At 32.1% G+C, this 12,590-nt stretch overlaps 2 protein-coding genes across 2 annotated transcripts; one reads left to right on the forward strand and one right to left on the reverse strand.

The window, feature by feature from the left end:
- Positions 1 to 632: 632 nt before the first annotated feature.
- Positions 633 to 4,738, reverse strand: LOC110651395 (ADP-ribosylation factor-like protein 8c). Its single transcript, XM_021806719.2, has 6 exons — positions 4,229 to 4,738; positions 2,361 to 2,442; positions 2,246 to 2,278; positions 2,033 to 2,154; positions 1,060 to 1,221; positions 633 to 952 (listed from the first exon to the last, which is right to left on the reverse strand). The coding sequence occupies exons 1-6, from the start codon at positions 4,264 to 4,266 to the stop codon at positions 835 to 837; spliced, it is 555 nt and encodes a 184-aa protein (XP_021662411.2). The 5' UTR covers positions 4,267 to 4,738; the 3' UTR covers positions 633 to 834.
- Positions 4,739 to 9,799: 5,061 nt separating this feature from the next.
- Positions 9,800 to 11,799, forward strand: LOC110651392 (transcription factor MYB20). The gene is made up of 3 exons (XM_058138266.1): positions 9,800 to 10,080; positions 10,201 to 10,330; positions 10,902 to 11,799. Exons 1-3 carry the CDS (start codon positions 9,948 to 9,950, stop codon positions 11,566 to 11,568), a joined length of 930 nt encoding a protein of 309 aa, XP_057994249.1. The 5' UTR covers positions 9,800 to 9,947; the 3' UTR covers positions 11,569 to 11,799.
- Positions 11,800 to 12,590: the final 791 nt, after the last annotated feature.

Here is a 12,590-nt window from a genome sequence, read left to right on the forward strand (position 1 = left end):
AGCTAACTTGTGGATTTTTAGAGAGAAAGGAATTAGAATGATCCCCAGCAGTTTCCATCCAAGTCAAGCCGACCCTACTTCTTATTGTGCCATCCCTTCTTATCAAGTAGATTTAGGTTTTATTTCATTACAAAGACTGGACTAGACAAATCCTCCTCTACGGACCGTGATCAACCAGCGTTCCAATCCATGTCGAGAATCGTTGATAGGTTTTAGGCCTGGACAGTGGCCTACCCCACTTCCTACTAGATTAAGGGCGTCTTTGGTTTTGGTTGCAGATTAAAGCTATGTTTGACTCTAAAGGCTGGACTGGATAAAACAAATCTCATTGCCCTATTGAGACAGGACAAGTGTTAAGATCTCACATTATTAAAAAATAATCTTGGTGAGAGGTTACCAAAGCTTTAAACACCCTCTCCTCACAAGTCAATTTCCAAAGATGAATTCTAAGTGGCTTAAGAACAAGATTGTCCGAATGGTAACTAGATGCCAAGACAAGTTATTGCTTCAAGACAAATTATAGGTTTCTGATCATCATAAGTTAATAAAAGTTGAGCCAAAGCACAATATTATGAAATAAAGGAAAATTGATAGAACAAACATGTTTACCTTAAGCCAGAAACAACAAAATATGGGAGGGGAAAAAAGAATAAATAAAACAATGCATTAACAACTTGTCTCAATAGTTCCACAACTGTACAAAATGCTTGAAACACAACCAGGTACAGGAAATAAATTCCACTAGGTATCATCAATTCTGCTCTTAAGCTTGAGGATCTTCACCTTCATCACTTCAGAAAAGACGACTGTCTAGAATAAAGGTCAAATCACAGATCATTTTACTGTTTTTGAGTGTTTGATAAGCCAGTCAATGACAACATCTATGTTTATTGAGTCCTTGCATGAAATCATATAGCAGCACACCTCTCTATCTGTAATTGATTCAAGACCTCTGAAACCAAAAAATAAATAAGAATTTTTTACCATTTATGGATATGAATAAATACAAAATCCAACACCATTAATAAAGTAATTTTCTCTAAAAACTTTCTAACTCACAGCTGATCCACCAAAGCTTGCTTTGAAAGAGCTTCAGACCTGTCGATTTTGTTACCAAGAACAAGCAAAGGAATTCCACTCAAGGAGGGTTTTACCAGGAGGTCATGCAATTCACTTCGAGATATTGGAACACTGTCTCTATCAGCAGCATCAACTACATATCTGCGCTTGCATCAATTGAAGAGGAAAATATGTAGTTAATTAGTCCATTTGAAGGCCAAGGAGAATGCAACATCAACCATTGTCCACTATTGCTCTCTCAAACTGACGGAGCGAAGGAAAAAGGAAAACTCAAAAATCTTACAACAGTGTGGGTCATAGGACTTCCAATAGGATTCCAATTTTAAGTTCGTCCTCTATTTCAGTTTGCAAAAGACAGAATATTTAGCAAATCTGTATGATGAGGTCCCTTAGACTGCTTTTATGCTATTTTTTAAGTCAGTGCATTTCAGATTACCTGGAATTAAGACATGCAAACTAGAATTGTTATTTATTTATTATTATTTAAATGACCCCATCCAGCAGAAAAGAAAAGGATAGAGAAAACAGGCGCTCCTTTTGCAGTTATACACGCACAACTAGATGGAGAAGAACTTCTCACATCCAAAACAACAGAGTAAATTATATTCTGGGCATTAAAAGCCAAACCCAGCATACTTCTTGATTTTAAACACCACCTGCACTTCAGTTAAAACATGACACAGATTCAAAGCATTTTGTAGCATATTTAAGCTCAAAAAAGGAAGAAGGTTGTAACAGTAGTCCAAAGATGGAGGTCGAAATCAGGAGTCAATTAAAATGTTAACAGAATTTTATATGAGGTCAATTGTCTGGGTCTGTTCTAACTTCTAAGGTCTCTTGTTCTTGCAAACTGGAAATTTGCTTGTCCTCAAAAATCAATGCATTCTACTAAATAAAATAATATAGGGAAGTTATATAGTATTAAATTCATAAAGAGACTGGGAAGTATTACAGAATCGCAGAGACCCCACGACAGTAACGCTCCCACATGCTTCGAAATCTCCGCTGCCCTCCAAGATCCCAGAGCTTTATTGTCACATTGCCTTTTGTAACTTTCTTCATATTGAATCCAACCTGGTTCCATTGCATGAGAAATCCCTTTAGGTATCTTATGAAAATCATAAAAATGCTATATTTAGAATTTGTTCATGGAAAAGATACCTACAGTTGGAATCATGTCCTCACTGTATCCTCCGGTCTGGAAAATATGAAAGCAAAGAAGTCAAGAGAAAGCCGCTAATGAATACCAGAAAACAGGTACATTGTTTACTTGTACTCACAGCAACTGCATTAACAAGAGACGTCTTTCCTGCATTCTGAAGACCAACAAGGGATAGCTCCATTTCCTGTTTAAAGAATAAACTGATATATGGACACCAGTTAAAAAGCAGAAATGGGTATCTAATAGAAAGAAATTAGAGAACTCAACATTATGCAAACTACACTCGAGTCAGTCACTAGGAGTCTTGAGGATAAGATGAAATTATGCACAGTTGGACTTATCTTGTACATGTATTATAGCAAGAAAAAAAAAATCAAATGTAAATAGTTAGCTGAACAAAAAGCTTCTATTTCATTTAATTTATTTTATGCATAAGCAATATAAGATTTCCTTAACTTAGGTTAAAAAATATCCATAAGAGTTGCTGGAATCCCAAATAGGAAGATTGGATATTAAAACTTTAGCAAGGAAAAAGTCTGAATCAAAACAAATTGAAAGATTGATTACCAATTTATATGCATGAATATCACATATAGTGAGCCTGCTTAATTGCATAGCATTTCTGGATAAGTCAAAATTGTTCTAGGTGAGTGTGAACCAACAATCACAAGTTCCTTATGTAATAGTTCAAAAACCCACAGTTACCTTCTCATTGCCATAAGGCATTCAGCTGTTACACTGAAAATATTCTATGATTTCATCAAACTGTTTCGTACTTTAATCTTTAAAACAATAAACTATTGAGAACCATAAAGGATACCCCGAAAAAAAATGAAGATAAAGTAATTATTTCTGCCCTCTCCCTTTTTTTGTTAGTTGCCAAATTTGGCAAGATTCAAGAAACCAAATATGTCTCAAGCACGATAACAAACACCTCACAGATGACAGGACAACCAGTAAACATTTGATTCTGCACCAGAACTAAGCATTACTTTCATGCAATAATCTTGATGCAGCACTTCCTCTGTGGTAGGATATAATACTGGATGAACTGTACCTATGACTCAGCAAAACAAGTTGCCCCACACAATGCATCTAATTTGAACCATGACCTATAAAAATACCATTGCCAGATTTATACTATCAGGTTGCTGCCCATTTGCCCTAATGTTTCTGGAAAGATTCATGTTAAAACATAAATGAACAAAAGATTTCCTTTCTTTTCTTTTCTTTTCTTTTAAACTCCAATGAACTCCTATTTCTAACTTTTTTTCCTTTTCTTTTTCCCCCACACATGGACAGACTATCCATCCATATTAACATGCACTGCTATATTTGACCCCACATGGTCACACTCAAAATTTTGTATGATAATTTTCTTGAGTATTCCCTGCAGCATTTCAAACACTGGTAATTTCATCATGCAAATTAACTTCAGTTAAAAGTGCCTCTTTGTGAAAACCTTTTATACACATTTTTCAATTAATATATCTCTATACTACTGAATTTCATTAGCAACAAAATGAAGCTCCTATGATGGAAATCTCTTCCATAATGAATTTAAGTTGCTAGGGAAGTGATGTTGACAGAGCAAATAGCACAAAGTTCAAAACCTACAAAACCTATTAGAAATAACTAAAGACCTCGTATTTCTAAAACGTTTCTTTGTCATACTATAATTATAAGATGAATTCATCCTGCAAAATCTATTATCCAAGCATCAAAGCCAGAAATTGCGTACCTCAAATCAACAGCAAACGGAAATTGAAAAGTGTCGGTAAATTGTGATTGAACAACACAAACTCAACTAAATCATATCAATTAATAGGTCTATAAAGTTGAGTTTTTCGTATTTCGTTTTCTGTGCAGCTAAATAATTTATAGTGAAAAGTTCACACCTTTTTCTACAATTTTCTCAGCAACTAAACGAAACAGCGAATAATTCTTCACCCAAAAAAACTTATAGCAGAAAAGAGATACAATTACCTCCGGAGCCAGTTCAGAAGGGAATCCCAGAGACCCATTTGGAGAAAACAGAAATTTTTGGTCTCAAAAGAGCGAATTATAGAAAATAAGACAACCCAATAAATTAAAATTGAAGGAACCCTAAATTGATAGATGGAAGATAGGGAAGGAAACGGTAAACTGAAGCAAAGGAAAAAAAATAAAAAGCAAGAAGGAAACTTCTAGCAGTGGAAGGAATCTATTTATAAACTAGGACGTTTGTGTCAGTTTTCTGGTATGTTGTGTTGTGGTAATAGCCGCTGCCCATTAGTCAATTCTCTACATTCGACATTCATGGATAATAACGTGCCAGGAACTATGGGTGTCGCTTCGCTTCCATTTTTTGGTTTTCTCTACTGTCTTCACATAAACTGTACAAATGGCCACCTCCAGCCCTTAAAAGAATTCGATCACCTTCCCATCTTGGTTTCTCAGAGACTGGATTAGCAACTACTAGATTAATGTCCAATCAATTTCATTGCAATTAAGTTTGAGACCACCGATTATCACACCCTTATTTTTTGTATTAGTACGTAATTATTTAATAAAAATTTTACAACATTTGAATCTACCCATCGCCAACGAGCACTTTGCTGAGGCTTGAAAGTAAGAGATCATAGATTGAATTAGAGTAGAGTAAGAAGACTGATAGAGGGAAAATTCGAATTTAAGTCTATTAAACGAGTAAAATGTTTTTGGCTGTTGAATGAGTCAAGTTAGATAGATTGACGCATGTAAAATAATGTAACATATGCATGTTTTTTAATATGAGATAATTTTATGTAATTAATTGATTCGGTAATACTGAATTTACTTTAAAAAAATTAGGGGTAAAAAAGGACGTTGCAATTTGTGCTGCAACAGACCGAGGTTGGGCCGGCAAGTACAGAAGGCTAAGCTTCTGGAGGCCTAAGAATTATTCGCCGAAGGCCCTTAGCCCCGTTTGGCATAAATAAATTTATTTATAAATTTAAAATTTAAACATAAATATGCACAAGTAAATACAGGTAAACATAAATATAAATATAGATAGACATAAATAAATATAAATATATATAAACAAATATAGGAATAAATTCTTATAAATTAGACAAACACGCAAATATATGTGGATATAAATATAAATATAGATGAACAAACATAAGTACAGATGTAAATAAATAAAATTTAAAATATTTGAAATATTCATTTTTTAATTAAAAAAAAAAAGAGAAAAGTATAAGATGTATGTAATGATAAATATAGAAAGGTATTTTTGAAAAAATAACATTTTAAATAAAATTATTCGTTCATACTCAACAATTTGAAATGAATTATATATTTAAAATATAATACACCAAATAAATTAAGAAATTTATTTATAGTAAAACTCATTCATAAATAAAATGAATTTTAACAACAACGATACAGGGCAATAACTTTTTGGGCTGGCAATATACGACATTCACTTCCAACACAAGGAATGTTGAAGCCAGACAGCCCAATTGAAGGCCCAGTCATTGCCTTCTGTTCTGTTTTCCTTTTATTGTACTAATTTCCCATATTTCTGCCTTTTTTTATAATAATCAAAAGATAAAAATCTGATCAGTGTTTAACATAAAATTACAAAGGTCACCCAAGTTTTCCTTTCTAATTGCCAATGGTCTTATTCAATCCTGAGTTTTACTCATATATTTAATCTTAAAAGAATAATAAATTTATATGAAATATTTTCTTAATTTCTTTATGTATTAGATGAGCTACATTATATTAAAGTTAATTCCCCCCTTCTCACAAAATCGCATTTCACCTGAAAACTTGTTGATAAACATCCAACAAATTAATACAAGGATCATTTCATACAACTTTAAGTCACGTAATTAATGATTAGATTATTCCTTCCAATTGCTTGTTTGCAAGTAACAATTGCAATAATTGAACCCTTTATGTAGTTTAGGTTAATTAGCTGTGAACAATCCTAATAAAAAATGTGACCCACTTAGGAACAAACATTAGTGGGACAACATTGAAACAAATCAGAAAGATGTTGTTTGCTCATTAGTCACTAGCTTAGTGCCTTTCAAAACTTAAATTTTCCTGTCCTAATTATTGGCCAATGTCCACTATCTCTCATGCTTGTATAATATGAACTGATAAACATTTCTCTCCACATGCACACGTTTGAGTGACCTCAAAATTTTCTTTTTATTTTTTTACAATAAATATAAAAAAAAAATTCAAAGAAAGTAAACATGCCAATCAAAGAAAACTACGATTGAATTATAAAACGTCAAAAATGAGGAAAATTAATGCCAAAATGAGCCAAAAAGAATCGTGTCAGATGAGTTGAAAGCTTAGCCGGGGAAGACTAAACTACTTCATAATGAAACTTGAGAGTTCCAACCATCTTTTGACTGAATTATAAATAGGCTATACCCATACTCGCAATCTTGGAATCAAATGGCTTCAGCAGGTGTAAAATCAGAAGATTCTTGCTCTGTAAGATAACTCTCTTAATTAGCTCATCATATGTCAGAAAACTTCATGCCTGAATCTTATATATAATTTAAATATTACATTTCAAATCAATATAAGACAATACATATATATCTAAACTCAAATAAGTTAAAACGCGTTGGATGATTTATTATTATTATTTTGCTTATTGACTTAGCTGCTTTTGAATGTAAGTAAACCCTAAAGAAAACAAAACAAGAAAAAAAAAATTTGCACGCGGGCTTTCTAGAGATTGTGGCTGCTATATTTTTATTTATATTTGGACTATTTGCGACTCATCCACTTGACAAATTTTCATGTCAATATAGTTACAAATTATTAGAAATAATATTATTCGGATTGTAATCTGTGAAGTTGTTGGGTTTTGATGGGCTTTGACTGGTTTAAGTTTTCTAAAATTATATTTTCTTTTGAATGTATGGTAATTATTTTAATTGTATGACTTATTATATCATTTTTTTTTATTATATCCTTGATTAAGTCCTTTTTTATCTATAGAAAATAAATTATTTATGTTGAAAATTATCGTGTTTGGAAAATATATATATACTAACGTTTCTACATTACAAAAAAAAAAAAAAAAGTTAATTGGTTTATCTTATACTCGAATACAAAAAATACGTCAAATATATATAAGGCCACAAGCAGCAAGCTAATTAAAGATTTTCTGTGCTGAGATTGTTGTACATTTCTATACATGGGCAGAGGAATTAACCCCACTAACCATTTTTTTATATGCTAATTAACTATTTATCTATCCCAGTCAAATTTCTGACGAAGATATAACTGAATAATTTTTGGCTCTCTGTGCACATCTTGCAGCTATACAACAATATTATAAAACTGAAATTAATAATTCTTTTGATTATTTTTTAGCAGAAAAAAGTGACTTTGACATCAAAAAAAAACCTTTGCTAGTCTTCACTTCAATGGATTATGGTTCATTAATAAACACTTTTAAATGTTATACTCTTTATTTAAGGCAAATTAAGATTGCATAGATTATAAAAAAATAAAAAATAAGATTGCATAGGAATTTAATATTTTGGCTCAACTGAATCTCTCCCTCTAGTAATTTAGGAGATTTGAGATGTAAATTCTGGGTTGCATTGCATTGCAGGTACTTCCTCTTGCTGGGCTAGAGCCTTGTAGCATTTTGCTAGCTCATGCTTCTGTGATGGGTGATGGCTGGCCCTTGGACATAGGCCTTTGTTTCATTTATCAGATGCCTGGATTTATCAGATGATGATAATAAAAATAATAATAATAAATAAATAAATAAAATTACATGCAACTTTTATAAACATATTATGCTAACTAAAATCATTAACTAAACATGTCATCCTAACTCAATGATATTAAAATCATTTTCAGGATTATAAAATTTTAAATTCAAATTTTAATTAAAATACATTATATTAAAAAGAATAATTAATCTCTAACCTATATATATATTACAAAATCATATTTAAACGTTAAATATTTAATAAACTTTATATATAATTATATATAAATTTCACTTTAATAATATTAAAAATATTTTTTTTATCTTGATTCATCTTGCGAATATTGCCATAATATAAAAAAAGGATAATTTTGCTTAAAATATAAGACGATGCTCTGGTGAATTCAAACTCTATAATAACTCTCACTAAATTTCAGTTTAATTAAGAGGGGGAAAATCAAAACAGCACATCATGTCTTATACTAGTGTGTATATATATATATATATATATATATAATGTCGTTTTTGTGGCCGGGATGCGGGTATAGTAATAGTAATTGCATTGCGTTGCTTAAAATGAAACTAAAGGTGATAATTAAGTAAAATTAATACGCCTGTATTTTATTATGCATATAAATCAATTATATTCAAAGTATTGTATCCCACAGAGCAAGTCTCATGAAATAATCTATAATTATCTTCATTTATAATAATAATATAAATTAATTCGTCTTCACACACACACACATATATAGACATAAAATATTTTAATGTTTTAAAATATTATAAATTCAATTAGTATTTTATTTTAAAAATATCCAATATATATATTTTTAAAAATATCTATTTACATGTTATAAATTTATTTATTATTATAAAAGTTGAACTTCTTGTCTTTCACCCGGCATTTTATTTTTTAAGTATTATTATTTTATTAAACTCATATTCTTAAGCTATATTCATATAATAATAATAATAATAATAATAATAATAATAATAATAATAATAATAATAATAAATATTTTATTTGACATAAAGTATTCAGAACCACAGAGATCTTCTTCCTCTATTTTTATAACCATTTTTCCAAATTACAATCAATTTTTGGAATGATAAATTAATTCAATAATTCTATTGATTAAATAATTCATTAAATGGTGCATTTTACCATGCTAGAAATAAATGAATAGTATTGCAAAACATATACTTTTTTCTCCAATATTAACTATGATTAGAACAAAATTAATTATATTGATAAATTTGCATATAAAGAGACATTTTATTCGTGTGATGGGCTCGTTTAGAATTTTTTTTCTACATTTTTTATTGAATATTTGAAAAAAAATTATCAAGCACACAGCCTGTTGTTGATTGTTGGAACATAAATTGAAGAACAAATGTCAAAAGAAAAATAATTTATAAAGGAGAAATACATTTTATCTTATTTTTTTTAACAAATTAATTGTAAATGAGAATAAATATTGTAAAATGTAAACAATTTGCATAGACAATTGTGTTTCTCTCTGAAACTTAGGAATGAGGTGTGAGAGGGGGGTGGAGTAGCAGCGGTAGTAATCTCACGCTTCAAACTCAAGCAAAGAAAGGTGGATGAGCTGGCGCTTTCGGAAGAAGACCCTCGCACGTGTGTTACGCGTCGTCTTATTTAGGTACACGTACTTAACTGTTGTTACATTCTTTCTTTTTTTTTTTTTTTAATTTTCAAAACAAACAAATTAATTAACATGATTTTTTTTACAAAAAATTAAAAAATATATATATATTAAGAGGCAAGAGAAAGTCCATGGAGAGGGCTGATTTATATATAAGTAGGTAGCTAGTGACCCATATTGGCACATTCTACCTCTGCTCATCATTTTTCTGTATCTTTTAACAATCAAGACTCTTCTCTTCTCTTCAATATCTTCCCCTCCCCATCAGCTTGTTATCTTTGTTTTTGGGAATTTTTTGAGTTCGAGGAAGATGGGTAGACAACCTTGCTGTGACAAAGTTGGGTTGAAGAAGGGTCCATGGACAGCAGAGGAGGATAAGAAACTCATGAACTTCATCCTCAACAATGGCCAATGCTGCTGGAGAGCTGTTCCTAAGCTTGCAGGTTTCTTGAATTCTTTTAGCTGCCTTCTCTTTTCTTGAAAATGAATTGGACAAGCTAGCAAGTTACTCTATCAATGAAACTTTGTTTGCTAATGGTTGAAGGGTTTGTGTGCCATTGCAGGATTGTTAAGGTGTGGGAAGAGCTGCAGGCTGAGATGGACTAACTATTTAAGGCCAGATTTGAAGAGAGGTCTTTTATCAGAATATGAAGAGAAAATGGTCATTGATCTCCATGCTCAACTTGGCAACAGGTTGTCTATCCTTCTCTCTTTCAGTCTCTGTTGCGTTACAATATCATCTCTCTCTTTTCCTTCCTACCTCCTCTGTTTCAAAGCTGAATTGATTCGTTCTGCACTTTACTTTTGTCATTACTTGATTTGGTGAAGTTCTTTTCCATCTTTGCATCCTCCCAACATTCTAAACCATTTATTTTCATGCTTAAATTGAAGAAGAAATTTTTGGAAAGAAAAATTTTCAGAATTGTGGACTTCGGTTCCATAAATGTACATTATTATAAAGACATTAAACAGAAATACCCTTATTTTTTTCATTATGAACGTGCTTGTAATTCAATTCGTAATACGTTTTCTCCACCTTAAAATTATTTTGATGTGTCTTACTTTCCAAGCTCTGGACATACTTCTCAAAAATGGACCTTTAATTATAGCTAGTGGCTATAATACAAGTAAGCCACTCTTCTTTGAAGTCACCTCATCATGAATGTACCCTTTTTCTGCTTTTTTTTTTTTTTAAAAAAAATTATATGAATTTTGTTAATGGTAGCTGGGAATTTTAAAGGCAATTTTTCTTGTTTGTTGGCAGATGGTCCAAGATTGCGTCTCATTTACCTGGAAGAACTGATAATGAAATCAAGAATCACTGGAATACGCACATCAAGAAAAAGCTTAGAAAAATGGGCATTGATCCTCTTACCCACAAGCCACTTCCTACCACTGAAACACCACCACCTCAAGAACAACAAGAAGTGCAAGAACAGCAACAAGCACAATCTTGCTCCACTAACGCCATGGCAGAACTGGAACACAAGAAGGAAACAGAAACATCTATTCAATCAAGCATTACCGAAGAAGCCAAGGTAGAGGAAGATAAAAGCATGATAAGCACATTTGATACAATGGAGTTAATGAATAATGGTTTTTGCATAGATGAAGTTCCCTTAATTGAACCCCATGAAATGTTGGTCCCCTGTGCACCTTCTTCTTCATCAACGACAACTTCTTCGCCTTCATCATCTTCCCATGGCTCGAACAATAACTTTCTTGAAGATTTTCAATTCTCAGATTTTGAGTGGCCTGTTAATGATACTGATTTGTGGGGTGATGACTTAAGTAGTTGTTGGGATTTGCTAATCAATGATGCCGATTATGATAGAAAGCAAGTAGCTGCTATTAATCATAATCCTCCACCTATCAATCAGTGCCCAAGAATGGTTCTGGATCAAGATTCTTGGACGTATGGGATCCTGTAATTTAAATAAAAGAAAAAGAGAAACAGAAAAATGAACCGACCCCTCTTGTGGGGCTTACTTGTAGCTTGTTTGTTAGTTGCTACAGAGAAGATAATAAATCAAGAATATAGGGAAATCCCATCTTTGATTTACCTTTCTTCTCTTTTCTTTACTCGTTTAGAGGGAGAAAATAAAATAAAAGTGAAAATGAAAACTTTTGTATGTCAATGAATTATTTATTGGGTTGTATTATTTTTCCTTGTGTAGAGTGGAATTTGCCATGATTTTAATTTTATAACAATAATGAATTTTGTGCATAAAGCCTTCAACCTAATTTTGATTTACAGAGATAGTTAGGCGTCGAGTTGTGTTCAATTATCAGTGCCCGCGCTGTGATGTTGGAGGAAAACGGTTTTACATGTGTTTCAGGGATGTACATTTAGTAGAAAAATATAGCAGCTGTCAGATTTAAATGTAAATTTGCATGAATCATATGACTCTTTTGTGGATTGGTTAAAGGAATTTTTGATGAGATTCAAAACAAAACAGATTGAGATGGTTTTTATGCTACTATGGTCTATTATACGCCAGAAATCAATTGGTCTACCAGTTGAAGTTGTAGCATTGAAGTGTTTCACTTAATCAGGCTCTTTGGCTTCTCTGTAAGTTCAAATTGAGTAATCCGAAGTGTGCAACACAACCTGCACCTCATGTTAAGTCTCGTTGGGCAACTCCAGTTCATGGCACTCTCAAAATTAATATTGATGTGGCCAGGTTCGATACAAGTAGTTCTGGCATTGTATTTGTGATCCACTATAGCTGTGGGCGTGCAATGATGCCAAATTGTCGAAAGGTAGGTAGTCGAATGCAGGTTGATGACGCTGAAGCAAAGGCGGCTTCGTTTGCTCTCCAACATGCACTAAAAGCTAGCTTCTCACATGTACTAATCGAGACTGACTCGTTTGCTCTTGCTGACCATTTCCACAGCAGGACATTCCCCGATTCTTACTAACGGAACAGATTGCTCCATCTCTGTTTCTTGT

Source organism: Hevea brasiliensis, chromosome 16 (genome assembly GCF_030052815.1).
Source record: "Hevea brasiliensis isolate MT/VB/25A 57/8 chromosome 16, ASM3005281v1, whole genome shotgun sequence".
Lineage (NCBI taxonomy): Eukaryota > Viridiplantae > Streptophyta > Magnoliopsida > Malpighiales > Euphorbiaceae > Hevea > Hevea brasiliensis.

Bases quoted from the DNA above. Each gene is read 5' to 3' on its own strand.
- LOC110651395 (XM_021806719.2), bottom strand. From the start codon at position 4,266: ATGGGTCTCTGGGATTCCCTTCTGAACTGGCTCCGGAG. The intron at 2,279-2,360 runs GTGAGTACAAGT...CATATTTTCCAG, and splicing joins CTCTTGTTAATGCAGTTGCT to ACCGGAGGATACAGTGAGGA. The intron at 953-1,059 runs GTGAGTTAGAAA...TTTTGGTTTCAG, and splicing joins CAAGCTTTGGTGGATCAGCT to AGGTCTTGAATCAATTACAG.
- LOC110651392 (XM_058138266.1), top strand. From the start codon at position 9,948: ATGGGTAGACAACCTTGCTGTGACAAAGTTGGGTTGAAGAAGGGTCCA. The intron at 10,081-10,200 runs GTTTCTTGAATT...GTGCCATTGCAG, and splicing joins AGCTGTTCCTAAGCTTGCAG to GATTGTTAAGGTGTGGGAAG. The intron at 10,331-10,901 runs GTTGTCTATCCT...GTTTGTTGGCAG, and splicing joins CATGCTCAACTTGGCAACAG to ATGGTCCAAGATTGCGTCTC.